Raw genomic sequence first — 25,585 nt, 5'->3', positions numbered from 1 at the left:
CAAAGCCAGCCTAAACAGGAAAGTCTATGAGACACATCTCCAGTTAACTAGCAAAAAGCTGGAAGCGCAAGCTGTGGCTCAACTGGTAGACTGTCCCCCTTGACCAAAAAAGCCAAGCGAGAACATGAGGTCCTGAGTTCCAGCCTTAGTACCACCACCAAAAAGACAACAAGAGAAATACAGTTGTCCCTCTTGTGTCTATGGGCTGAAATTCATTGCCCCTGTGGGTCCTGGACTCTGGTGCCCAAGTCTCCTGTGTAAGATACATTTGTGTCGGAGCCACACATCCTCCATGGACTTGGAGTTGTCTCTGATCACCGAATGCCTCTCATAGGCTCAGTGCTCGGTGTGGTTGTTCTGTGTATTATTTAGGAACTAATGACAAGAAAATGTGATGTGTGGGCTGGGAAGGTGGCTCAGTGGTAGAGCGCTTGCCTTGCATGCCTGAGGCCCTGGGTTCGATTTCTCAGCACCACATTTGCAAAAAGAAAAAGCCGGAAGTGGCGCTGTGGCTCAAGTGGTAGAGTGCTAGGCTTGAGCTGAAGAGCTGAGGGACAGCACCCAGGCCCAAAGTTCAGGCCCCATGACCGGACCCAAAAAAAGAAAAAGAAAATGTGATTTGTGTCTGTGTCTCCCCTCCCCCCCCAGCCCCACTGCCCCATATTTCCTATGTGCGGTTGGTTGAATTGGGATGTGGAATGCAGCGTTTGCTCTAGTGTGTGTAAATTGAGTACTCCTGCTATATAGGAGAGATGCACAAGCCATTAGGAACTGTTAGGAATGAGCTTAGCCTAGAGGTCACCTTGGGAAGAGTAGAGCCAGATGACACCTCTAGAAGGGTTTCTGGAGATCTGCCTTGCTTAGGTTGGGACAGCTTCATGGGCTTCACTATTTTGTATAAACTGGATCATGTTAGTATTTATATACTTCTCTGTGCCTATGTTATGATTAAAACACTAGCTGGGTACTGGTGGCTTATGGCTGCAATCTTAGCTGTTCAGGAAACTAAGATCTGAGGAGGATTGTGGTTCAAAGCCAGTCCAGAAGGAAAGTCCATGAACTTTTCGTTTCCAGTTAATTACCAAAAAGCCAGAAGTAGAGCTATGGCTCAAGTAAGCGGTAGAGCATTAGCTTTGAGCACAAAAGCTCAGGAATCATGCCCAGATCCTTAGTTCAAGTCCCAGGGTCAGCACTCAAAAAATGAAATCAAAATAAACTATATAATTAAAACACTAACAGATGGATGGAGCTGGTATTCAAAAATCCCTGAGGGACCAGGCGTGGTGATGCATGCCTATCAGTCCAGCTCTCAGGAGCCTGAGGCTACAGAGCTCAAGTGTGAGCCCTGGACTGTATAGTGAGATCCTGTCTCAAACTAAGTAAGTAAATAAGTGAATAAAGAAGGTATTTCCATGGCTGTGCAGTGAGCCTGGGAGCTAACATTTGCTCTGCTTCTGCATGGTTTCCTGGTGTTTGCAGCCTGACTCTTTTGAGAGAAATCTTTTTTTTTTTTTTTTGGGGGGGGGGTCTGGTTGTGGGGCCTGAACTCTGGGCCTGGGTGCTGTCCCTCAGCTCTTCAGCTCAAGACTAGCGCTCTACCACTTGAGCCACAGCGCCACTTCCGGCTTTTTTCTTTTTGCAAATGTGGTGCTGAGGAATCGAACCCAGGGCCTCAGGTATGCAAGGCAAGCGCTCTACCACTGAGCCACCGTCCCAGCCCTTGAGAGAAATCTTTTGGCTTGAATGTGGTGGGTACTGGTTAATGGATGTTTTCTCTTTTTTTTTTTTTTTTTTTTTGCTGTGGTTTCTAGAGCTTAAAGAAGCCCAGCGGAGGAAAAAGCAGCTGGAGGAACGATGCCGAGTGGAAGAGAGCATCGGGAACGCTGTGCTTACGTGGAATAATGAGATCCTGCCCAACTGGGACACCATGTAAGCTGCGGCTGCGCAGCGCCGCTGAGCTGTGGGCCACTGGCCTCAGTTGCTTTGGCCCAGCCACATGGTTCCTGCCTCTGTGACGGCTCCTTCCATTCATCTGCTCAGTAGCCTGTACTGACTTTGTAACCCACACCTGTGTACCCCCTACTTCCCATTTCAGTGGCTTGGTGTGGTTCTCGGTATAAAAACTCTAGCTTAGCTTAGTGAGATGGCAGTCCCGCCTCCTTCCTTTTCTACTCCATTGATTGCAGCCCCAGGGGGACCCCCAGCCAGAGTTGCTGCTTTTCAGTTTCAGGACATTTGCATGTCCTGCTTCCTGTGCCTACAATTGATCTGGTCCTGGACCACTTCACCCTGCCCACTCCTCTTTGTTCTGGAGGGCTCAGTCTCCCCAGGAAGGGCTTTCCTGTCCCCACCCTGGTCTAAGCTGTGGAAGACCACCCTGGGGTGTGGAGGCTGTGTGCTCCAGCTGCTTCTCTCTGAGGGTGGACTCTGGGCTGTCTTTGATGTGCCCCCCCCCCCCCCCCCCCGGCAGTGCGGGGCACACACGGTGGGGTCTGCTACAGCTGTGGCATCCTCACTTCTGAGGGCCAGCTGGACCTTACATTTTCCTCCTGTTGGTCAGCATGGAGAGGCCAGTGTGGAGGTAGCAGTGCCAGGTCCATGGAGAGGCCATGGGGAGCAGGGGTCCCTCACTCTTGTCCCTCTTGGCCCAGTGCTGGGGATTCCTTACACTCACGGGGTGTCACAAAGGGACCAGACAGCCCTATTGAGGTCTCTGCTGGGGAAACACACTGTGCTTAGAGCTTGCTTTTCTAGATAGTGTCCCTCAGAGGCTGGATACTGCCAGCAAACCTTGAATGCTTTTTCTGAAACAAGGCCATGTAATCAAAGCAGAGGTTCTCAGGCCTTGCAGGATGTGTGTGGCCCCTTCTTTCCTACCCTGCCCAGGAGGGTGAGGTCTGGAGGCACATGCAATAGCTGCCATCCAGTGCCAGGCACAATGCAGGGTGCTTTGTGCTCTACCCATGTACTACGTGTTGCAGCCTTGAGGGAGGGGCGGCTTAGCTTCTGGAGTTGAGAGGGAGAGGAGAAGCAAGCGGCTGCACACCCACAGGTCTGGTGGCGTCAGGATGCACTCTGACAGCCTCCGGGCTGCTGCTCACAGCCGAGCTGGGCTCAGGAGGACTTGTGGGGCTGGCGCCTGTGCCCTCAGCCAGTCTTTTGGCAGGGTGTGTTCATTGTGATCAGTGTGAAGGACGATGGCGCCATTAGAATGTACCCAGTTAGTAAGCTTGCCCTACCTTCAGGGTGAGATGAACTATCTAGTGTGTGGCTGTCCCTTCCTGTCCCTGAAGGCTGCCCTGAAAAACCCCTGGGGGCCTCCCTTCCACTTCTAGCAGAGCCATCTGACCCTCCTTGCCCACCTCCAGCTGTTTGCAGTCCTACAGGTTGATGCGCGTGCGCGCGCATACAGCACATACGCATGCCCACTGGTCCTGGGACTTGAACTAAGGGCCTGGGTGCTATCCCTGAACTTCTTTGCTCAAAGCTAGTATTCTACCACTTGAGCCATAGCTCTACTTCTGAATTTTTGGAGGGTCTCATGAACTTTCCTGCTTGGGCTAGCTTCTAATCATGATCCTCAGATCCCTAGGGTTACAGGTGTGACCCTGTCCTTCATGTGTGTGAGCTCTGCTACTCTGTACTTGGTTCTGTAAGGTGGCTAGCCTGCTGGTTTGCAGGACAACCCAGATGGCGAGCTCCCTGAGGGCCAGGCTGGTGTGTTTTCAGCCCTAATGGCATGAGGCATGACAAGCCTTTCTTCACAGAGAACAAACTCAGAAACCATGTTCCTATTCTCTCCAGGTGGTGCTCTAGGAAAGTTCGAGATCTGTGGTGGCAGGGAATCCCGCCAAGTGTGAGAGGCAAAGTCTGGAGCTTGGCCATTGGCAATGAGTTGAACATCACCCACGGTGAGTGGCCTGCGAGGTTTGAGGCCCAGGGGAAACCTCTGTGTCCTTGTTGGTCCCTTAAAGACAGCATTGCCAGGAAGCTGCATCTTTAAGAAGGGCAGTTGGGAGGTGGGTGCACTGTGATGTCTCACTTGGCTGAGAGGCCAGGGCAGATGTTCTGAACAAAGCAGGATGGGGGGGCTGGGGGCTCCAACGTGAACCCTCATCAGAGTCCTGTAGAAGGTGAGCCTTGGCGGGGCATGTGGCTGGACTGCTGTTCATACTGGGGCGGGGTGGACGGCATATCACTCTAGGGCTGATGTCCTTGTGGTACTGGACTGGAGTGTCACGCTTGGGGTTCTCATGCTGTCAGTCACTGTGTGCTCTGTGCCCAGTGTGCATGCCCCGATTCACTTCTGAAGCTCAGATGTGTGAATCTCAGGTGGGCCCGACTGCTGGGCAGGGATCTGGGTGTCCCAAGGCCATGGGAGCTCACAGACTGAGCTTGGAGCTCAGGCACGGGAGCAGCTGCTTTCTCCTGTTCCTTCCAGCTGAAGCTGAGCCGAGGGCCGGCTGGCCCACCTTCTTGCTCTCCCTCCTGTGCCAGTGAAAGCCTTCCAGTTTGGGGCAGAACAGCTTGTACCTTCTGGCTTTGGTCAGGTTGCTGTTTGCATCTCAATGGTTTGGTTATCCCTGACTTGTTGAGTAGCATAGCTGAGGGGTAGGTGGTGATTGGCCATCTGATAAGGGAGGTCTGGGCAGTCTGCAGCCTCAAAGTGCCTTTTCTGGCCAAATCCGTACCTGCCAGAACTTATCTTTAGGGCCTTTACACATGACAAAGTATGACACGGATGGTGTGAAAGTATGATTTAAAAATCACCCTCAGGTGACCACTGCAGAAGTGGCTAAGTACTCATTTTGGTCTGTGTTCTTAAAGAATTTCTAGGCTCTGATCAAGAACCCTGCCTGTGCAAATTGGCTGTTAGGTGCAGAACTGCTGCATCTGTGCTTAATTTTTGGTTCTCACTGATGTCTGGGTTGATTTTATTTAAATGAAAGCCTTTGCTGCACTGTTATCTAGTGGGTCTGGCTGGGCAGCTGATTCGTCTGAACCTTCCTCTAAGCTATATCTGAGTGATTAGCCGTCTCCACTGTCTGACGATTGGCTCTGACACCAGTGCCCACCCCAGTTCCCTGCACATGGCAGACACTGGGCACCTTGTGGGGCCTCCCTGACCCCAGCCTCACCGCCTCTCTGCACTAGCTTCAGACAGTGATCTGGGGGTCTGATTGCTGAGTGCTGCGTCTCATCTCCCATTTCTTCCTTTTATCTCTTACGTGGCACGGAGTGTGACCCTTCTGGGCAGGTCTTGATGACCTAGTTTTCCTGTTGAGACACTTTACCATCCTGGAAGAGTTAGGTACTATATCCCAGTATGGGAGGAGCCAGGGTTCCCATTCCAGACCTGGAGGATTCTGAAGTATGAATTCTGATTTGAGAGCATCGCAGTTTGCCTTGTTTGTGGTTGTGTAATTGGAAACTTGGTGAAACTGAAACTAGTAGGACTTTTAAAACTTTACTCCCATTTGGGCGCCGGTGGCTCACGCCTGTAATCCTAGCTACTCAGGAGGCTGAGATCTGAGGATTGCGGTTCAAAGCCAGCCCAGGCAGGAAAAGCTGTGAAACTCCAATAAGCCACCAGAAAACTGGAAGTGGCACTGTGGCTCAGGTGGTGGACGCTAGCCTTGAGCTGAGGGACAGCGCCCAGGACCAGAGTTCAAGCCCCATAATCCACAAAACAACAACAGCAACAAAAAAATTCTGCGCAAGTCAGGCTGGTACTTTGAATTGGAGTTAGGGGTGTGGGAAGAAGGTATAATAACCCTTGGTGTGGTGCGTGCCAGTGGCCTTGCCAGTGAAGCAGGCACCTCCTATGTGAGGGGTTAGCCCTGACACTTGGGCTGGCTTTGCCCTGAGACCACCAGCCTCTGTGCCTCCCAGGGTCAAGTTCTTCACTTGGAACAAAGATCCCTGGTGGTCACAGGCCACATAGCCCTTTATATCCACCTACCAAATAGCAGCACAGGTTACCTCCTGGAAGTTGGGGCACACGGAGGTCCTCCCTGCTGCCCCCACCAGCTCAGGATGCCACAATTGTTCCATGAACCCTTGGCTTCTGTGTTATGATGACAGGAAGTTACATTCCGTAACCATGCCCTCCTGCCACCGCAGGCTGGCTCAGATTTTGCAAGGTAGATGGGGCCATTCATCAAGATTTTTACCTAGTGGCTTTTAATAGTGTACTGGAATTATCATTACACTGTAATAAAATAGCGGGGTTGGCCCTGAAGGCAGATGTACTCTGCTTCATTTTTCGAAAGTTAAAGGAAAAAAATAAAGTGAGCATTTTTGGGTAGCTTCACTTCATATCTCAGTGATTAGCTCATGGTCTCTAGTAGCCAGGACATCTAGGAGCTGGGCAGCATCAAGATCAGGGGCACTGGAAGCCCCCAGTGGCCTGGGAGATGGGTCTAGTAAAAAGCAGCACAGGAGCCCGTGCTGGTGGCTCATGCCTGTAAACCTACGTACTCAGGAGACTGAGATCTGAGAATCATGGTTCAAAGCCAGCTGGGGTAAGAAAGTCTGTGAGACTCTTATCTCTAATAAACCACTCAGAAAACTGGAAGTTGCACTATGGCTCAAGTGATAGAGTGCTCGTCTTGAGCAGGCCCAGAGTTCAAGCCCCATGACTGACCGGAAAAAAAAAAAAGCAGCACAGGACGTGGATATACGGGAGGCCATGAGACTTGTAAGCATGGGTCACTGAACTGTTCACAAGCCACCGTTTAGAAGAGCAGCTGGAAAGCGGATTCTACAGATGGCAGAGATTCCCAGACTGACCCGATGCTTCTCTCTGCCAGCTCTATGTCTTGGGCATTCCTTACCCTGCCTCACTTCAGTAGCAAGAGTAGGAAGTCTGCCAAGAAGGTAGCATGGCATGTCCTTTTAGTGCCAGTACTGGGGCTTGAACTCAGGGCCTAGGTGCTGTTCTTTAGCTTTTTTGCTTACGGCTAGCAGTCTGTTACTAGAGCCACAGCTCCACTTTTGGCTTTTTGGTGGTAAATTGGAGCTGAATGTCTCATGGATATTCCTGCTTAGGCTGGCTTTGAAGCTGCATCCTCAGATCTCACCCTCCTGAGAAGCTAGGATTGTAGACATGTCCCACCAGCTCTGGGCCCACCTTGATTTTTAATCTTTGTCAAAAGGCTCAGGCAGTCTGCCTCTGTGTTTGAATTACAGAGCTCAGTGTGTTATGCATTTCACTTCTCAGTGGGTTTCTGTATGAACATTGTTCATCTGCTTCTATGTGTCATACTCATGTGGCTGCCCTTAGGACTCCTGAGTATGCTTACAAAAACATTTCTGCCTACTTCATTATATAGTGGCCTTAAAGTATTTTGTTGTTTTTATGCTTTTCTAAACTAAATTCTCTTAAAAATATACATGTCTTCAAAGAAGTTTTTAAATGTTTTTCTTAGAGAATTACATGTTTTAGGATTTTAGAGGCTGTTGTCTTTGGGGATTGCAGCATTCAGGATTGAATTAGAATTAGGACTTGGAAACCAGACGCTGCTGCTGCTTCCTCTGCCTGCCCCGCCTGTCAGCCAGATACACCTCATTTGCTCTGACTCTGTCTGGGGTATTGGCTGTAGACACAGGTGAGAAAGAGCCCTCATATCCTGGGAGAGGCATTACCCAGCCCAGTGAATCCGAGCACCGTACTGTGGATGGGCTATGTCAAGAAGACCGTGCCAGGCTGCATGTGTATTCTTTCTCTGTGTGTGCCTGTGCCTCTCAGTAATAAAAAGGACTTGCAGGCTGAGTCAGGAGGAGTTGTTCAAGTCTCCTACGTTTGAAGGAAATAGTTATGTATTCTTTGGGGTTCTGGGGACAGATGCTAATATGAGATTCACTCTCTGGTTTTTCTTCCAGAACTCTTTGACATCTGTCTGGCCCGGGCCAAGGAGCGGTGGCGGTCCCTCAGCACAGGAGGTTCAGAAGTGGAGAGTGAAGGTACAGACCACAGGGAGACTCGGTGCTGCAGACGTAGGCAGTTAACCCCTCCCACTTAGCCCCCCCAAGCAAAGCTTGCATAACTGTAGGGTGGACTCCTATGGTGTCTCATGGGAAGGTTTGTTTTGAAAGGGAATTGAACAACAGAACCCACCCCTGTCCGAGGTTTGTGCTCTAACACACAGGAGGTCAGCTCATAGCCACTACCATTTCTGGGCAGGCCATTCTCAATAGGGTAGCCTGGTGCCTGGATCATTGAGTCTGCTCCTGAGAGGCAGAGAGGCCCCACACCAGGCACAAGAATGACCATGTCTTCTGGTCAAGAAATCGGCTTTCTGAGGGTTTTTAAAATACTGCCCTATGTGCTGTTGAAAGTCAAAGAAATGTAAAACAACGGCTAGTCATGAATGTTAGAAATACTACACCAGCCGGGCGCTGGTGGCTCACGCCTGTAATCCTAGCTACTCAGGAGGCTGAGATCTGAGGATCGCGGTTCAAAGCCAGCCCGGGCAGGAGAGACCGTGAGACTCCTATCTCCAATAAACCACCAGAAAACCGGAAGTGGCGCTGTAGCTCGAGCGCTCGCCTTGAGCTGAAGAGCTGAGGGACAGCGCCCAGGCCCAGAGTTCAAGCCCCACGACTGACCCAAAAAAAAAAAAGAAATATTACACCAGGCTAACACTTTGCCACTTTGAGCCACAGCTCCACTTCTGTTTTCTGGTGGTTAATTGGAGGTAAGAGTCTCATGGACTTTCCTGTCCAGGCTGGCTTCAAACCACAATCCTCAGATCTTCAGCCTCCTAAGTAGTTAGGATTACAGCACTCAGCTCTCTGCTTTCATTTTTATTCCGTTTTATTTGTTGGTGACAATATAAGTGTCTCTTGCATTCATCATGTTTGGAAGCATATTTACATGTGGGATGAGGAAATCTAGCTAGTTAACATATATATTACCTTGCATGGTTAAAATTTTATGTTGAGAGTGCATCCATTTGCCTAGCATTTTGGGGAATATAATATGCATAATTAACCACCGTGTTGCGCGGTAGTGCTCTTGTACTTTTCCTCCTAACCGAAGCAAAACTTTTGGACCGCTATAGGCCTAGTCCCATGTGTGCTCCAAGCAGTGTCGCTACTCTCCATCTTTTCACAGATGCCGGGTTTTCTGCAGCAGACAGAGAGGCCAGTCTGGAGCTTATTAAACTGGACATTTCTAGAACATTCCCTAATCTCTGCATCTTCCAGCAAGTAAGTGGCAGTGGTATGTTGCAAGTGTATTTGTCTACAATTCCTCATTGGAGCTGCATGGATTTGTAATCAGGTTTGCAGGGTAGTTTGGGGAGAGTAGGGTGGATAGTACTGCTGTTCTTTTGGACGTGAAGTCAGTGTAGCGGGGTCCTTTGTGAGCGGTGTGGTGGCAGTACCTCTGCTTGAATGGCTGGTTCTGTCCTGTGCCGTGGTGCAGAAGGGTCCGTGTGCTCAGAAAGCCATCAGATGTGGTCTCACAGGGGCCAGGGCAGCAAACCAGGGGAAAGGAGGTCTTACAGCTCACACTCCATGGGGAGCGGCAGAGCCAAGATAATGGGGCTTCTAAGCTGCTGGACTAGAGCGTGGACGCCATTGGGGTAGAAGCCAGCTATAGGCCTCAGGGCGGAGATGACATCTCTTTGGATGGCTCCCGTGGGCCATTGAGCACAGCCCAGGCTGCCAGCAGGAGGTTTTAGAGTCCTAGCAGAGCGGACCTTCAGTTTGAGCCGGTGGACATCCACCCAAGAGTCTGCCTTGATCCCTCTCCAGTCAGAACTAGTGCGTTGCTAGCTGTGTTCCAGAGCCTCTACTCTGTCCCTTCTATGCGCTCTCTACCTTCTCTCACATGAGAATCTTGTCATTGTGGGGTACTATAGCAGCCTTCCTCCTGCCTCCTGCTTCCTGCCTGCCTCCACTCACTTCCTTGCCCTAGAGCAGTCTTGGAATGTCCAGTCTGACTAGGGTGCCCTGCCCCCCGACAGCTTACTGCTAAGAAATGGACTAAAGAGGGCTAGTAGATTCAGTGATTGCTGAATGAACACACAGGTCTGACCCAAGTCTAGACTTGTTTTGCAGGGATCTGGTTGTTGACAGCGCCAGGGAAGCACCATCCTCCACTGGGAGGTGCTTGGGCTAGGTTTACTGTTGGTCTCACAGGGAATGCAAAACATGCAGGGAGAAGCAGAACAGGTCAGGAGCATGGGACAACACTGGTCAGGGAATTCCCTGCGAAGAATGAGCAGAGAGGGCTCAGGTCAGTCAGCATAGCCCCCACGGAGAGCCTGCTCTGCTGGGAGTGGGAGTCAGCTGTGGGTGCAGGAACGGCACTGAGAGCACTTGAGGCAGAGCTCTGGGGGCTGACATGGGGCTGGCATCATGGCCTGAGCCACAGGAAGGAAGGACAGGAGGTGCTTTACTTAGAGTGCTGTGGATGTTGCTGTCAGATGCTGCCTTTAGAAGGTGATGTAACAGCCTGTGTGCCGAGCAGGTGCCACATCCTGGTAATATGGTGTCTTGGTTCTGCATTACTCCCTCTTCCCATTTGCTCCTGCCCATGGAAGCTATGTATTCCTTCCTTCCAGGTCCTGTCCCTTGGTTTTTGTGCTCAAGGCTGGTGTTCTACCACTTGAGCCACAACTCCACTTCTAGCTTTTTTGTTATTGTTGGTCATGTGGCTTGATCTCAAGGCCTGGAGCTCTTTTGCTCAAGGCTAGTGCTCTACCACTTAGAGCTATAGCCCCACTTTTGGTTTTCTGGTGGTTAAGAGTCTCATGGATTTCCCTACCTAGGTTAGCTTTGAACCTTGATCCTCAAATCTTAGCCTCTTGAGTAGAGCTAGGATTATAGGCGTGAGCCACTGGTCCCCAGCTGGGGTATTCTGCTTTCACTGTGTCCAGGTCTAGCGCTCTGTAAGGTGAGGACCCAGGGTACCTCCTGGGTGCTCTTACGCTCTTCCTTCTGTGTTCCAACCCAGCTGCAAACATTTGGTTTTTGGTTTTTCAGGAATCATTGCAGAAGAGAAGACTACAAAGCTACCTGGAGGTCTGGCCCTAGCTTTAAGAAGTGGTTGCCTCTGCTGGGGAGCCAGCTTCCCAGACTTCCTTACAGAGAGACTTCTGACATCTTTCCCCACACAGGCCGTTCATTTCCTCAGGCCTCAGACCAAGCCATGCTTCGGAGTCCCCTAGTTTCAGAGTTGCTCCCAGCTACTCTCAGGGAGGAAAGGCTTGCTCTTCCTGAGCTTCCCCCACCCCACATGGAGAGATTTTTGTCCCTCCTCATTAGTCCTGGAGGGGCCTCAACATGTGGCTTGATAAATGGGTTTTCCTTTTGATCTCAGACAGATCTGGGTTTGAATCCCAGCTTGCCTTCCTCCCTGCTAGCTTTACAGCCTTCGTTTGCTTATCTGTGACTAGGATTGAGGGTGGCAGCCTCAGGAGAGGCTGGCAGCAGGTGACACAGCACTGCTCCGCTGGTGCTGCTTAAATGTTACATACCTGGTGAACACGAAACCAGAAGACAGCTGAATCTAGCCAGAGATGAAGGGCCTGTAAGGCGCTCAGATATGGGGGGGACAGCAAGAGGGACTCAGATGACAGCTGGGCGGCTCTACCCAAATACTCCTGCTGTGTGATAGGCATGGTTCTGGGGTCCTTGTGACCGCCCCCTGCCCTCAGAGCCTGCAAAGGCCCTGCAGAAGCCGAGCTCCCGACCTCCATTCTGGAGGTTGCTGCTGGAACGTGTCCTGTGACTGAGCTCTCAGCTGCTGGTTGGAGGGCTCCCAGGCAGCCCCTCTAGAAGCAGAGGGTAGGCTCCGATGCAGGGCAGGCACTCTGGGGTCCTTTTGGGGGTTGGTGGAGGTGTCGGGATTGCCTCTTTCAAACCCCTTTGCATGAGGCTTTTTCCGTCTCATATTGACTCCTCATATTGAGTGAGTCATACTCAATCTTAGGGCTCCAAAGGAATGGGGTGTCTGTAGTAAGTTGGGGGCATCTAGAGTGAGGAGCTGGGTCTGCTTACACCAGTTAGAGTGGTGGAAAATCCCTTCCATCAAGACATTGAGCGTCAAGAAATGATCAGTGCCCTCCTTCCCCTTAGTCATGGGCAGATTCGCCTGGGGGTAGCCGCTTCAGGCTCCAGGTTGGCCCCGGGCTCTCCCGCCCCGCTCCAGGCACTAGGTTGGTGGCTCTAACACCCGCCCCTCCAGGCTGTGGGTTGGTGGTCTGCTCTACCACTGCCTTACTCCTGACTCTAGGTTAGTGCTGTTTTTTCCTCTCTCGTCCGCCTGTGATTTGAAAGTATCTTTTCTCTCACTTGGCTTTTCTGTACCTCAGATACACTAGTCTGGTCCCTGTGTTCCTTTATAAGCACCAGGTCACCTGTGGGATGACTTCCAGTGCCCCTCCCAGAATGCCTGTATCCATGCTCAACAAGCATGAGGTCGATGTGGACAGTAGGTGTTTGATTTGGCCCAGCTAGTCCCTAGGTAGCATCTTCTAGCATGCTGGCAGCGTGGTGTGGCTCTGGGTTTTCTTCTGTGCTTGATTAGGTGGGAAAATCACATCTGTTCTTTTGGAAGCATTATAGGAATAAATGGAAATGTTGGAGGGCTGGAGACCTGGGAGGATGTCTAAAACAAAACAGAAGCTGTAGCTGGGCACTGGTGGCTCAAACCTGTCATCCTCGCTACTCAGGAGGCTGAGATCTGAGGATCGGGGTTCAAAGCCAGCCCGAGCAGAAAAGTCCATAAGACTCTTATCTCCAATGAACCACCAGAAAACTGGAAGTGGTACTGTGGCTCAAGTGGTAGAGCGCTAGCCTTGAGCTGAAGAGCTGAGGGACAGTGCCAGGCCCAGAGTTCCAAGCCCCACAACTGACAAAAGAACAGAAACAGAATCTGTGTGCCCCCTGGAAACAGAGGTGGGGGAAGGGAGACGGAAAGGCCCACGGGGAGCATGGGGAATGTGGGGTCTGAGCAGGCAGGAGCACTGACCTAGGCTCACACCTAGCTGACCGGCCAGCTTTCTCCCAAGGAGCCTCCTCACTGGAGTTAATTTATTACACTGCCTAATACATACAGAGCTGCTGGCATGGTGCTTGGCAGGTTCCTCCCAGTAGTGGTAGCCGGTGGCGGCCGCGGTGGCTGCAGCCATAGCAGTGATGCCTTTGGAGACTAACTGTCCTCACGCATGTGTTGTTTGCTGTCGCTCCTTCTAGGGTGGTCCATATCATGACATGTTGCACAGTATTTTGGGCGCTTATACTTGTTACCGACCAGATGTGGGCTATGTAAGTGACATTTTTTCAATATTGCATAATGGTATCATCTACAAAGAAGGTCAAAATGTTGCCCAGCTCCTGTTCGCCTCCGACGTCACCCAATGTTAAGGAGCACGGAGCGTCTCCGGGGAGACTCCGTTTCCTCACAGACACAGGCTGGCTTGGCTGACCTGCGTCATCGTGCTGTCACGGGAAGTGACATCACATTGTGCATGCATTTTCCCCAACATTAAATCAGCAAAGCCTTTAGCAGTAACCACCCTTCTGTGGCCGAGCAGATGTATGTGCATGCATTAAACACCAAGATGCAGCGTTTGCAGCACGTGTCTCAAGTGCAGAGGGCCTAGCCGGTTTGGGCTGTGGTTTTCCACAGGGGTGTGGCCGGGGAGAGCAGAGCAGAGGTGGAGCAGTGCTCGCGGTTGGAATTGACGGCTGGCAGCTGAGCCTTGGGGGGGGGTGAGGGATGGCTGCAGGCCTGGCAGTGCGGGTGTTGGATGAATGAAAGCACCGCCCTGATCTTGTGTCTGCTTTGGTTAACATGCCTTTCTCTCCTCCCTCAGGTTCAGGGTATGTCCTTTATAGCCGCAGTGTTGATCTTGAACCTAGATACTGCAGATGCCTTTATTGCTTTTTCTAATCTTTTGAATAAACCCTGTCAAATGGCGTTTTTCCGAGTGGACCATAGCCTTGTGAGTATGTTCTGTGTGCACGCCCTGGGGTCATTCTGTCTTTTCAGGGGAGACTGCGTGGTTTTCTTCCACAAAGACGTATTTGGAGCCCTCTGTAAGGTAGAGGGTTATTTGGATGCTGTATTGAACTTCAGTATGTAAGCACATGGTCAGTAGCCATGTGGATGAACGTGTCGGTGCATTCTGGAGAAAGACAGTGCTCCTGTAGACTGCTCTTTTTACTAGGGAGGAGGAGAGCAGCTCTGCAGCCACAGGTGCTGCACGTCAGGAACGCTAGCACTGGAGTTGACTCAGGCTCTGTCAATTAAAGCAGCAGCACACATGGTGTCAGAACTCAGCTCAAGCGCAGGCTAAAGGATGAGGACTAGCCGGGCGCTGGTGGCTCACGCCTGTAATCCTAGCTACTGGAGGCTGAGATCTGAGGATCGCGGTTCAAAGCCAGCCCGGGCAGGAGAGACCGTGAGACCCTTATCTCCACTAAACCACCAGAAAACCGGAAGTGGCGCTGTAGCTCAAGTGGTAGAGCGCTCGCCTTGAGCTGAAGAGCCTGAGGGACAGTGCCCAGGTCCAGAGTTCAAGCCCCACGGCTGACACAAAAAAAAGGATGAGGACTGTGCTCCTTTGCCTTTGTTTGAAGGCCGCAGCTTGCTTAGTGAGCTGCTGTCCATGGTCTCTGCCCTGGGAAGGCCCTACACGCTCTGTAGCTGAGTTCTAGAGTGGTCCAGATGACAAGGAGACTCAGAGGGGGTGGTGACTGCTCTCAGAGGCCTCAGGAGTGGGGAGGAGCCGAGGTCAGGTCTGCTGTAGTTCCTCAGCCTTTGCTCTTTCTGGAGCCTCCAATTCAATGGCTCTATCAGCTTTTAAACCACATGGCCCTGGTTTTCCGATAGTTACCAATCTTAGGACCCAAGCGATCTAATAGCTTCCTTCAGCTGGGGGTGCTTCCTCCCCTCCATGACCTCAGGACTGCGAGTGCCCCTTCTCAGGAACTGCAGCCTAACTGTGGCCGTAAGCAGAGTGTGAGGTAGCAGGGCTGCGTGGGACGGGGATGTGACGTTATGTTTGAGAAGCTGTAGGCAGCACTGGCACACAGCTCTGCCTGTAGGAATCTATCTGAGAGTTCCAGTTACAGACAAGGCGTTATGCAGAGCTGGCCACTGCCCTGTCAGCTGTCCCTGTGAGGAGGAAAGCAGGCTAAAGTGGAGCCGAGGGGACGGGGACGCGGACGGGAATTAAAGTCCTGCCTGGCAGGAGGGTCTCACAGGAGACGCTCCGTCCTGCCTGGCACAGGACTCTTATCTCCAATAAACCAGCAAAAGTCACACAAGCCTTGGGTGAAAACGCTAAGGGATAGAGCCTAGGCTCTGAGGTCAAGCCCTAGCATCAGCAAACCAAACAAAAAAACTGTCCTTAGTCACTTTAGTTGATTTTTTTTTAAGGAGAAGGCAGAATTGGGAGCTCGAGTGAGTCTGGTTGGGGCAGGTTCCTTCCAGTGGCACAGTGACCGAGGCCAGATGGTCCTGCGTACAGTGCTCACAAGCCAGCCTCCTCCAACCGCTGCAGCAGTCACGTTGGTGCCTGCTCCTGGGCGGGGGGAGGGGGGACAGACCACTCGTCCATAGTGCAGCCCTTCATGAAGATGAGTGATCTGCCTGTGTGCACCACGGGTGGGGGTGAGCCGTGCCACGGCCCTGGCCCCCCTGGGTGCAGGTGCTCCCCTTCAGCGGGGAGCCCCCCCCAGCCCCCCACCATGGTCCGCACATTGACCTGGAGTACTTGGCTTCCCTCAGACTCCAGCCTGCCTTCCTGCTGGGAGCGCTAGGGGCTGGCAGCTGGCTTTAGGTGAGCGTGAGCCTGCCACCCTGCCCTGGGACAGGCCCCAGTTCAGGTCCCAGCCCTGCCCTGCACCAGTGCTTAGCCAGTTTCAGCTTCCCTTTCTAGAAACTGAAGGAATAACCAGATGTCGGGGTGGGCATGCCCCCAGTGGATCGGCATTCCAATGCGCAGCCTCTCCACCAGAAGCAGCGGTTGAGTCTAAAGGTGTAAAGGAAGCATCCTGACTTCGGTTGATGGGAAACTTGGGCTGATTAATTACCTCATTCGTGTATTTCACATTATCTTCCTAGATGTTGACTTATTTTGCTGCATTTGAGGTTTTCTTTGAAGAAAATTTGCCAAAACTATTTGCGCATTTCAAGAAGAACAACTTGACTCCAGACATCTACCTAATTGATTGGTAAGCGTGAGTTTCCATAGTGTTTAGAGCGTTTTCTCGTCCTCCGGCTCTGTTGGTCCTCCCTGCCCCTCCCTCTGAGCCTCCTGCAAGGCTCTCTCTGTTCTCCTGCTCCTGCCCTGCCCACCTGGGGCTCAGAGGGGGTGATGAGCAGGACACAGAACCTGCCTGCCAGCCGAGGCTGTGTGTGGACGAGGTGTGTGCCGCAGACACTGTGCTGTCCAGTAGGCCCGGGTGCTGTCTGGGAATGGACACAAGTCCAGAGGGAGGGAAGGGGACCAGAGTCCATGAGGGGACGTGGGACTTGAGCAGGTGGATGGGTAAGAAGCAGCACGAGGCCTCGAGGGTTGGCAGGGGTGATGGTGGCTGGGCTGGGGTGGAGGTGGGCCGAGGTTGTCAGAGGGGAGTCTGGGAGGGCAGGCCACACGGGTGTCAGGAGCCTTGCTGAGGGCTCTGGCAGGGCTTAGGCTGTGGGGGATGGTTGATGGCTTGTGTGGGGCCCAGGTGAGTTTCAAGCGGCCTAGTAGGCACAGAGACCAAGGAGGGAAAGCAGAAGCAGGTGGTGAGTGGGCAGTGGTGGCATGGGCAGGTCCAGGGACGCCGTGTGGACTTGCCTGAGGATCTTGGTTCACTCAAACGTTGGCCAGCGAGGGATTGCTGGGGCCGCAGCTGGGACCAGAAGCACAGGCAACAGATTGGGCTTTGGGACTTTGGTTTAGAGGTGCTTTGGGGGACCTGTAGAGGCCCCCTGACCCATGAATAAGAGGCTGTGGAGATTCTGTGCTGTGGACCAGGCACGTCTTTGTGCGGAGCGGTTGTTGCTGCTGAGAAAGTGGGTGCTGCCACTCCCCGGTGTGTCTGGAGATGTGTGCGTGCCGTGGGCACACGGTGGACGTGTCTCAGGGTCCCCGTGGCCCCGACCACGCCCGGCGTCTCCCACGCTGCCTCGTGATCTTGGTGAGGGTGGGAAGTCCTCCCTGCTGCTTTCTCATGTGATGACCCTGACGACTGGCTTTTCAGAGCGGCCGCATCCTGAGAGAGTTTTCTGGATTTCAGCACTAAGAGCAAACAGAGCCACGGTGGGGAGGCCAGAGTCGCTGGCTGGCTTGGGTTTTCACCTCACTCTCCTCAGGAGGCAAGAAGCCTCTTGACGATAAAGTCCAAGCATCGTCCAAGAATGGTCCAATCCCCTGATAGTGCAGCGCTGCAGAGCGTTCAGAACATTCCAGGTGCTCCCGTCTTCACCTGAGATCCTTCCGGCTCCACTGCCAGGCTGCGGCCAAGCGCTAGGTAGAGGTGGAGCCCAACTCCAGGCTGTGGGAGAGGAGGCAGCTGGGCAGCAGGCCCGGCTGAAGGTGGGGTGCTCGGCCAGACTCCGGGCTGTTCTAGGGCAGTGTACCCGGATGAGGGCTTATCGCAAGGCATCCCCTTGCAACCATTTTACATTGCTTGCCCTGTCAGTACTAGGGTTTGAATTCAAGGACAGTTCCCTTCAGTTTATTTTTCAGATAGAGTCTCACACTATTGTCCTGATCGACTTTGGACTGCAGTCCGCCTACCTCTGCCTCTCACCCAACTGGGATTATAGGCAGGAGCCACCACGCCCAGCCTGCCTCGATACTACTTACTTGGCCGTGAACCCTGACCCCTTGGATCCCTGAGGCTTAGAACCCAGCTCTGGAGGAAGGTGCGGGGGACGTCAGGGATGGCAGCCAGCCCAGGGCTCTGGCCGCTACGCCACCTACTGAGCACTGCCCTGCTGGAGCCGTAGGGTTCTGTTGAAGGCCAATAGTATCTTGAGCCTTTTTCACCTGACTTGCAGGTGTATGGCCCTGTGGGAACGGGACGTGTGTGACGGGAGCAGAGCCGCCCTCTGCGGAGGTTAGCCTCATGCTTGCAGGCAGGCGCTGTACCGCTTGACCTGCATCTCCAGCCCCTTTTTGTGGTGGTTATTTTATTTTATTTTTTTATGCCGGTCGTGGACCTGAACTCTGGGCCTGGGCGCTGTCCCTCAGCTCTTCAGCTCAAGGCGAGCGCTCTACCATTTGAGCCACAGCGCCACTTCCGGCTTTTTCTGTTTATGTGGTGCTGAGGAATCGAACCCAGGGCCTCAGGCATGCAAGGCAAGCACTCTACCACGGAGCCACCTTCCCAGCCCTGTGGTGGTTATTTTCAAGGTAGGGTCTCACTATAGATACACAGGCTGGCCTAGACTGTGAGCTCCTATTTGTGCTTCCCCGATGACAGGCTCACGTCACAGTAGCTAGCCATTGGTTGAGATAGAGTCATATACTTTGTGGCCAGCTAGCCTTGAACTATGATCCCCTGATCAACCCCCCCCCCCCCCCACCTCCCAATGACTAGGATTACAGGCTTGAGACACCACACTTGCAGTAGTCCAGGCTCTAATGGGTGCTGAGAGGCCTTTGGAGGAGGGAAAAGGTTTGCTCGGGCCTCGCCTAGAGGTAGATGCCTGGGAAACAGTGTCTGGAAGCAGGTGTCCCATGTCTGCAAGAGAGGCGGCCCCTGCAGCTCCCCACCCAGTGTCTACGTGGGCTGGGGTCCTGCCTTGAGTGTTGTGTGCGTGAGCTGTACTCCCATGGCATGTGAGAGGTCCCGGGCCAGAACAGCTACTGCTGAATGGAGCCTCTCTCCCCAGCAGGGCCTGGCGGGCTGTGCCTAGCCCAGTTGCAGCACACAGATGAAGGGTCGGAAGACCCCTTCTCTGCCTCAGAGCCCTCCCCTCTCCGGCACCAGCCCTATTCCGTGGTGTCCACTTCATGCTCCTGATGCGGTCAGAGAGTTGCGAAGCACTTCTGTTGCTTAGGGTTGGCCTGTGGGTGGCCAGTGCCCAGGCTGGGGCACATCTGATCCTGGGGGGTCCCTTTCTAGGCTTGAGAGCCCAGTCTGATGTCAGCACAAGATCTCTCTGAACTTACTTTCTTCTTCTTCTTCTTCTTTTTTTTTTTTTTATCTGTCATGAGTCTTCAACTCTGGCCCTGGGCACTGTCCCTGAGCTCTTCAGCTCAAGGCTAGCACTCTACCACTTGAGTCACAGCACCACTTCTGGTTTTCTGAGTGGTTAATTGCAGATAAGAGTCTCACGGACTTTCTTGCCCAGGCTGGCTTTGAACCAAGATCCTCAGATCTCAGCATCCTGAGTAGCTAGGATTAGAGGCGTGAGCCACTGGCACCCGGCTCTGAACTTTCTTGAACCATATATTTTAGGCCAAATGATGACAGTTTCTGGTTTTGAACTATGAAGAAACCCAGACTGAGGACTTGTCAGGGGCTTGTCCTGGGCCTGTGGCTGTGGTCTGCCTTGCGAGTATGTGGTGTAACAGCATCACAGGTGGCTTTAAATCATGTTCACCTATTAGAGGCCACTCGGGGTCTTGGGATGTATCATCTGTCTGCAGGCTCTGAACCTCAGTAAAATGAGACAGGGGAGCTCATTGGCCAGGTCCTAGGCTGGGCTCATGGTTGCTTCTGCAGTGCCTTGCACAGCCTGAGGCACCCGGTGGTCTGGGTTTGTGTCCCCGCACGGTTCCATTGGCCGGGTGACCCGTGCAGTACGCCTTCCTGGAAGGTTTGCACTGAGGACAGTGTGGAGTGCTCCTGCCTGGCTTTGTACTTGTGTGCGGGCTTGAGCCCAGTGCAGAGGCCTGCAGGGAAGATCCTGCTGGTCACAGCAGGCCTCACGGAGCAGGCCAGGAGGCACGCAGGGAGGGGTTAGGGGCAGTAACTCCTGGCCGGGTCAGCCCTTAGCTGAGCCCTGCACCTGAAGTCAGGTGCATCAGAGCTCAGTGCCAACTCTGGAAGAGCCAGGGAGGAAGGCTGAGGGCTGTAGGGAAGCCACTGCCAGAAGGATTGGCCGGGGCGGGAAGCTACTGGGAGCTGCCACTCACAGTGAGGCGGTGCTGGTGGTGAGGCGGCACCAGTGACTCCTACAGCAGAGCGCGAACTTATTCACTAAGACTGCTGGACTCAGACAAGGCCCTGAGGGGCAGGGGTGGCGAGTGATGGGCAAACCCAGCCGATGCACTGTGATGAGCACCGGCGTGGCAGGAGCTCGGGGAGGACTGTGCGTCCAGCTGTTCTTTGGAGGGGACCCTGGACAGGGCAACTGTGAGGCCTCCTATGTCTCCCTTGGGCCCAAGAAGGTTAGAAAGGGTTGCTGGATAGCCTGCTGGTAATGTCATAATCCTTAAGGGAATACCCATCTCTACTAGGTAGGCTGGGCATGGTGGAATGTGCGTTTAATCCCAGTACTCAGACCACTGAGGCAGCATGGCAGCCTGGATCTTGTCTCAAACCAAACCAAAACTGGCACATTTTTACTTTGCTTCCTTGCTGACTCCTATCCAGAGGAAGTTACTAGGCTAGGACTCAGGGGCCACCCTGGCTCCTGGGCAGATGCCGGGCCGCGCGAGGCAGGTGCAGCTCCAGGCCCTACCCAGCAGGAGCCTGGCAGGTGTCTGTCAGAGGTGAGCGCATGCAGTGGTGTCCAGTGCTGGGGCACAGCCTGCAGTCTGCACAGGGCTGCGCTCACACATCCTCCCGGGTCGCCTGAGAACAGCGCTTCCTCAGGACCTCAAACCTGCCCGCCCGCCTCCCCGCAGGATCTTCACCCTGTACAGCAAGTCCCTGCCCCTGGACCTGGCCTGCCGCGTGTGGGATGTGTTCTGCCGGGACGGGGAGGAGTTCCTCTTCCGCACAGCCCTGGGCATCCTGAAGCTGTTCGAGGACATCCTGGCCAGGATGGACTTCATCCACAGCGCTCAGTTCCTGACAAGGCTGCCCGAGGACCTGCCGGCAGAGGAGGTGTTCGCAGCGATCGCCGCCATCCAGATGCAGAGTCGCAACAAGAAGTGGGCGCAGGTGCGTGGGTCTCCTGCTCCTTCCCACCCAGGGGTGTGCGGGGCCATGTGTCTTGTGCCGGCTGCTAGCTGGAGTGGTGGGTACAGGTGGGAAAGCCGTCTGCCCGCAGCAGCATCGGGAGCCTCAGAGCTGAGCTGTCATCTTCTCTGCATACGAGAAGCCATATGGTGAATCACAATCCTGCAGGGGCAGACAGCAGGGCTGGCCGGCTGCCCTGCCTGGACTGTGCCTGAGGCAGGCTCTGTACTTGGGGAAGTGGGTGGGATTGGCCCGTTTCAGGAAGCCCAGAGAGGCAATGGTCCCTAGGCGAAGCCCAGCGCCCGCCCCTTGTCTTCCCTTGTGACGCGCTGCAGTTCTTCCTGGCAGCCGCAGTGACTGGGCGGCTCCAGCCTGGACCTGCGTCTCCATTCTTCCCCATGCTTCTCAGAGGTCTCCCAGTGTTGGCTGGCTCCACATTTTAGCACACTGAAAAGTTCAACAACAACCATGGTTCTTGATGTCTGGTTGTGCTCAAAGTTGTCCTCAGTCAGTAGCTGAGCAGGCTGATGATTTTCTATGTATGCCAGTCTGCGCCTATTTTTTTTTTTTTTTGGTCCAGTTGTGGGACCTGAACTCTGGGCCTGGGTGCTGTCCCTCAGCTCTTCAGCTCAAGGCTAGCGCTCTACCACTTGAGCCACAGCGCCACTTCCAGCTTTTTTTTTTATGTGGTGCTGAGGAATCGAACCCAGGGCATGCAAGGCAAGAGCTCTACCACTGAGCCACCTTCCCAGCCCTTCTGCGCCTATTCTTGACAGTTCCCCTCCCTCCCTCCCTTCTCTCTTCCTTCTGTCTTTCCTTTCTTCTTTCCTTCCTTCCTCCCCTTCCTTCATTTTATTATGTTTTTTTCTAGTACTAGGGTTTGAACTACAAACCTTAGATTGCTATGCAGGCACTCTACTACTTAAACCATGCCCCTAGCCCTTTCTGCTATAGTAATTTTTCAGATAATGTCTCAAACTTATGCCTACGCCACTCTAGACAGTGATCTTCCTATTTATGCTTCTCATGTGGCTGGGATGACAGGAGTGACCACCATAATTGATGTGGGGTCTCAAAAACGGCTGGCCTAAAGCCAGAATTCTTCCAGTCTTCACCTCCTCTGTAGGTAGGATTGCAAACATGAGCCAACAAAGCCTGATGATTGAACTTGCTTATTAATAAGAAGGTATAAAATAGCCGGGCACTGGTGGCTCACACCTGTAATCCTAGCTACTCAGGAGGCTGAGATCTGAGGATCACAGTTCAAAGCCAGCCTGGAGGGAAATTTGTAGAACTCTTACCTCCAATAAACCACCAGAAAACCGAAGTGGCACTGTGGTGGAGGAGGAGGAGGAGGAAGAAGACGATGTAAAATACATGCAAAATTAAGTAAGAGTAGGGATACTATGCAGTAACTATGATTCACAGTTCAGCTGTGCCCCACTTCTGCTCAAGTCTCCTGTGACCAGAAGCGGAAGCCCTAGCAGTGTGTCATGGGTGTGTGACTGTCTCTCCAAACCATGCATAACTGCGCTGCTGTCTCCAGTACAAGCCCTCCCTGTCATCAGACCCAGAGCTTTTATGCTTCTGATTGTCTCAGGTGTCATTAATGCATTTTATTTGAATCAGGATCCAAATGAGGTCCATGTATCGTGTGGGTGAAAGATCTTTCAGTCATCATAGAGCACACGTTCTTCCGTGGCCTTCCCTCCATGGCCCCCTTTGCTTGTGGAAGAAAGAGGCTCTTTGTCCCCAGCCTTTCCCGCTTCCCCGGCTCCCTGTGGTGGTTGCTCCTGGGCGCCTCTGCAGTCCTGCCAATTGACCTAACTCCTTCCTCCAGTCGAAGTTTGTTGGCAAGATTACTTCCTGTGCAGTCAGGTTACAGTTCTTTGATCTCTCGGCAGGCTGTGTTTTTCTGCAGCTTCACCGAATCTGCACACCATGGTATGTGTACATACCATACACTTCACCTGCTAAGGTATATAATCCAGGACCTCTTTATTAACCAGAGGTTTCCCTTTCGCACCTGACCTCCCGTCTGCCCCTCCTGTCCCCGTGCACAGTGCCTCATCTAGCTGGTGGCTCCATTCCTCCTGGGGGCTGTTGGGAGAACAAATGCTGCTGTGGCCCCACAGATATTCCCCTGGCTTACGAGCCTGAGCCTGGAGTTATGTTTCTGAGTTCACCAACAGGAATGGTAGGCTGCCATGTGCCCTTGAATGGGCATGCTCCGTGAGAGCAGCCAGGCCCGGGCACTGAGTGCGTCCCTTCATACACACCTACACAGGCGCTTGTGGGGAGATGGGAGGGCATAGATGGCCCCCTGAGCCGCGGGTGGGGAGGAAGGTGGCAGGAGGAGGCGATGGTGGCCAAAGGGACAGCGCTTTCTTCTTGGGCTACAAAGGCGCTCTCAGTTGACTGTTGGTGAGCTCTGTACGTCTCTGTGGAGAGCTGGGAATCATTGAAGCGCATCCGCTAAAGGGAGGATTGTGTTTCAGTAAGTCAGTTGCAGCACGCAGGATGAGCAGGGCTGGCAGAGGAGAGTGCCGCTCGGTAACTAACAAAGGCACAGTGTGAACGGAGGCCTGGGCCCTGGCTCCCCAAGCTCCAGCATGTCAGGATGGCAGCGGCAGACTATGGAGCTCACAGGCCTCCGTGGGAGGCCATCTTCCGGGCTCGTGGCATATAGTGGTTTTCTGAAGTCAGGAGAGAAAGCCAGGCCTCTCCTCATAGTCACGATTCTGGGTCTTCTCACTGCTTCCTTCCCGGGTGCCTTCTAAGGGCGGGAGCTCTGTACCTGAGACCTTCTCTAGCCCGCCTGTATCTACTGGCACACGTGCACACGAGTGCATTAACGCGCAGAAGGAAGCATTAAACCTGGATTTTACCATGCTGCTTCTTGCATTTTAGGGATCAGGAAAGACTGTCCAGAAGAGAGGCAGCCTGTGCTACATTTCGTAATTTTCAATAGAACGACAGGTTCGCACAGTTCCGTCGTGGAGAACTGTGGCCAGTGGCATTTCTATTAGATCTGTGCTTGAGTCTGAGATACTGGTGAGCTCCTTCAAAGTAGTCAATGATAGCTAGGCACTGGTAGCTCACCCCTGTAACCCTAGCAACTCAGAAAGCTCAGATCTGAGGATCTAGATTAGAAGACAGCCCAGCCAGGAAAGTCTGTGAGACTCTCCAACTAACATCTCCCCCCCCCCCCCCCCATCCCCAAAGAAAAGGCTAGAAGTATTGCTATGGTTCTAATGGTAAAGTGCCAGTGTTGAGTGGAAAAGATAAGGGATAGTACCCAGGCCCTTAGTTCAAGCCCCAGTGCTGGCACAGAAAAAAGAAATAAAGTCAGTGTTGGTGGTCCTGTTTACTCAGAGGTGGAGGGGGCTTTTATATGTGGTTACTCCTTTCATACAGCCTATGTGAGACCCATGCACAACGTTTCTGCTTCACCTCTGATCATTCGGGATGGTAGTGTAGGCTGCCCAGGCAGGTGAGCATTGCACGCCGGAGGTTGCTTCTGTACGTTTGTCCTCGCCAGCTTGTCTGGCTGTGTTTCAGGGTCCTCGGTGTGGGCCTAAAGACGGTAGCTGGGGCCTCACCCCCCCCCCCATGGGCCCCTCGGGCCTGTGACTCTGCTGCTGTTGTTGGGCAATCAATCTCATGTAGTAAAATCTGATTTTCAAATAAAAGTTAACAGCCAAGTGCTGGTGGTTCACTGGGAGTCCTTGCTACTCGTGAGGCCAAGATCTGAGGATCACAGTTTAGAGCCAGCCAGGGACAGACAAATCCTTGACTCCTATCTCCAAATAACCAGAAAAGCCAGAACTGGAGCATTGCTCAAGTGGTAGAGCACCAGCTGTGAGTGAAAAAATGGAGCTTGTTTGGGAGGCCCTGGGTTCCAGCCCCAGCACGAGCATAAATACCACAGAATAAGTCGTGTTGAGCACGGCTGTGCAAGCTCAGGGGAAGCAGAGTGAGGAGCCAGGGGGCGGGGAGGTGATAAGGGAGAGCCCTGCTAGGCGTGCACTGGAGGCTCACAGTGCAGAAGGCACAGGAGGGAGGAGGGCTGGCCTGGAGAGTGCCAGGCCTCGCCTCACCCCCCTGCTCTGATGCTGGCTCTGTGGCCGGTGGAAATGGGTGTAGATTGCCCAGAGATGGTGTGTTAGAAAGATACCTGGATGCAGGTAGGAGGCCCAGAGGGCAGAGAGCGGGGTTGGCCAGGGACTGGCCAGGAGGGGCTGCTGGTCCTTGGCGCAGATGTTGTGAGTATTGAGTAGCGAACGCTGTGCCCGCGGCCCCTGGCAGGTTCACCCCAGCCACCTTGTCCTTGATTCTAGGTGCTGGCTGCACTACAGAAAGACAGCCGGGAGATGGAGAAAGGAAGCCCGTCCCTCCGACACTGAGCCTGCGCCGGCCCCGCTCTCTGCGCAAGGCAGGTCTCCAAGCAGACCTGTGATTTTTCACACTGACACTGGCCACAGGAAAGCAG

At 53.3% G+C, this 25,585-nt stretch overlaps 1 protein-coding gene across 2 annotated transcripts in view; it reads left to right on the top strand.

Annotated features, from left to right (window-relative positions):
- The window catches only part of Tbc1d14 (TBC1 domain family member 14), a 54,470-nt gene extending 28,885 nt beyond the window's left edge, over window positions 1-25,585 (top strand). For both annotated transcript variants that reach the window (XM_042670267.1, XM_042670268.1), the window contains 9 exons: window positions 1,812-1,929; window positions 3,805-3,911; window positions 7,885-7,965; window positions 9,119-9,213; window positions 13,210-13,281; window positions 13,833-13,961; window positions 16,088-16,197; window positions 20,817-21,075; window positions 25,434-25,585. In XM_042670267.1, coding sequence (XP_042526201.1) covers window positions 1,812-1,929; window positions 3,805-3,911; window positions 7,885-7,965; window positions 9,119-9,213; window positions 13,210-13,281; window positions 13,833-13,961; window positions 16,088-16,197; window positions 20,817-21,075; window positions 25,434-25,499 — 1,037 coding nt within the window. In that variant the 3' untranslated portion in view covers window positions 25,500-25,585. The remainder of the gene's footprint in view (window positions 1-1,811; window positions 1,930-3,804; window positions 3,912-7,884; window positions 7,966-9,118; window positions 9,214-13,209; window positions 13,282-13,832; window positions 13,962-16,087; window positions 16,198-20,816; window positions 21,076-25,433) is intronic.

The sequence above is a fragment of the Dipodomys spectabilis genome, unplaced genomic scaffold (assembly GCF_019054845.1).
Source record: "Dipodomys spectabilis isolate Male_0828 unplaced genomic scaffold, ASM1905484v1 ptg000532l, whole genome shotgun sequence".
Lineage (NCBI taxonomy): Eukaryota > Metazoa > Chordata > Mammalia > Rodentia > Heteromyidae > Dipodomys > Dipodomys spectabilis.
Note: the sequence above shows the minus strand (reverse complement) of the source record. Positions and strands in the feature narration are given on the sequence as shown.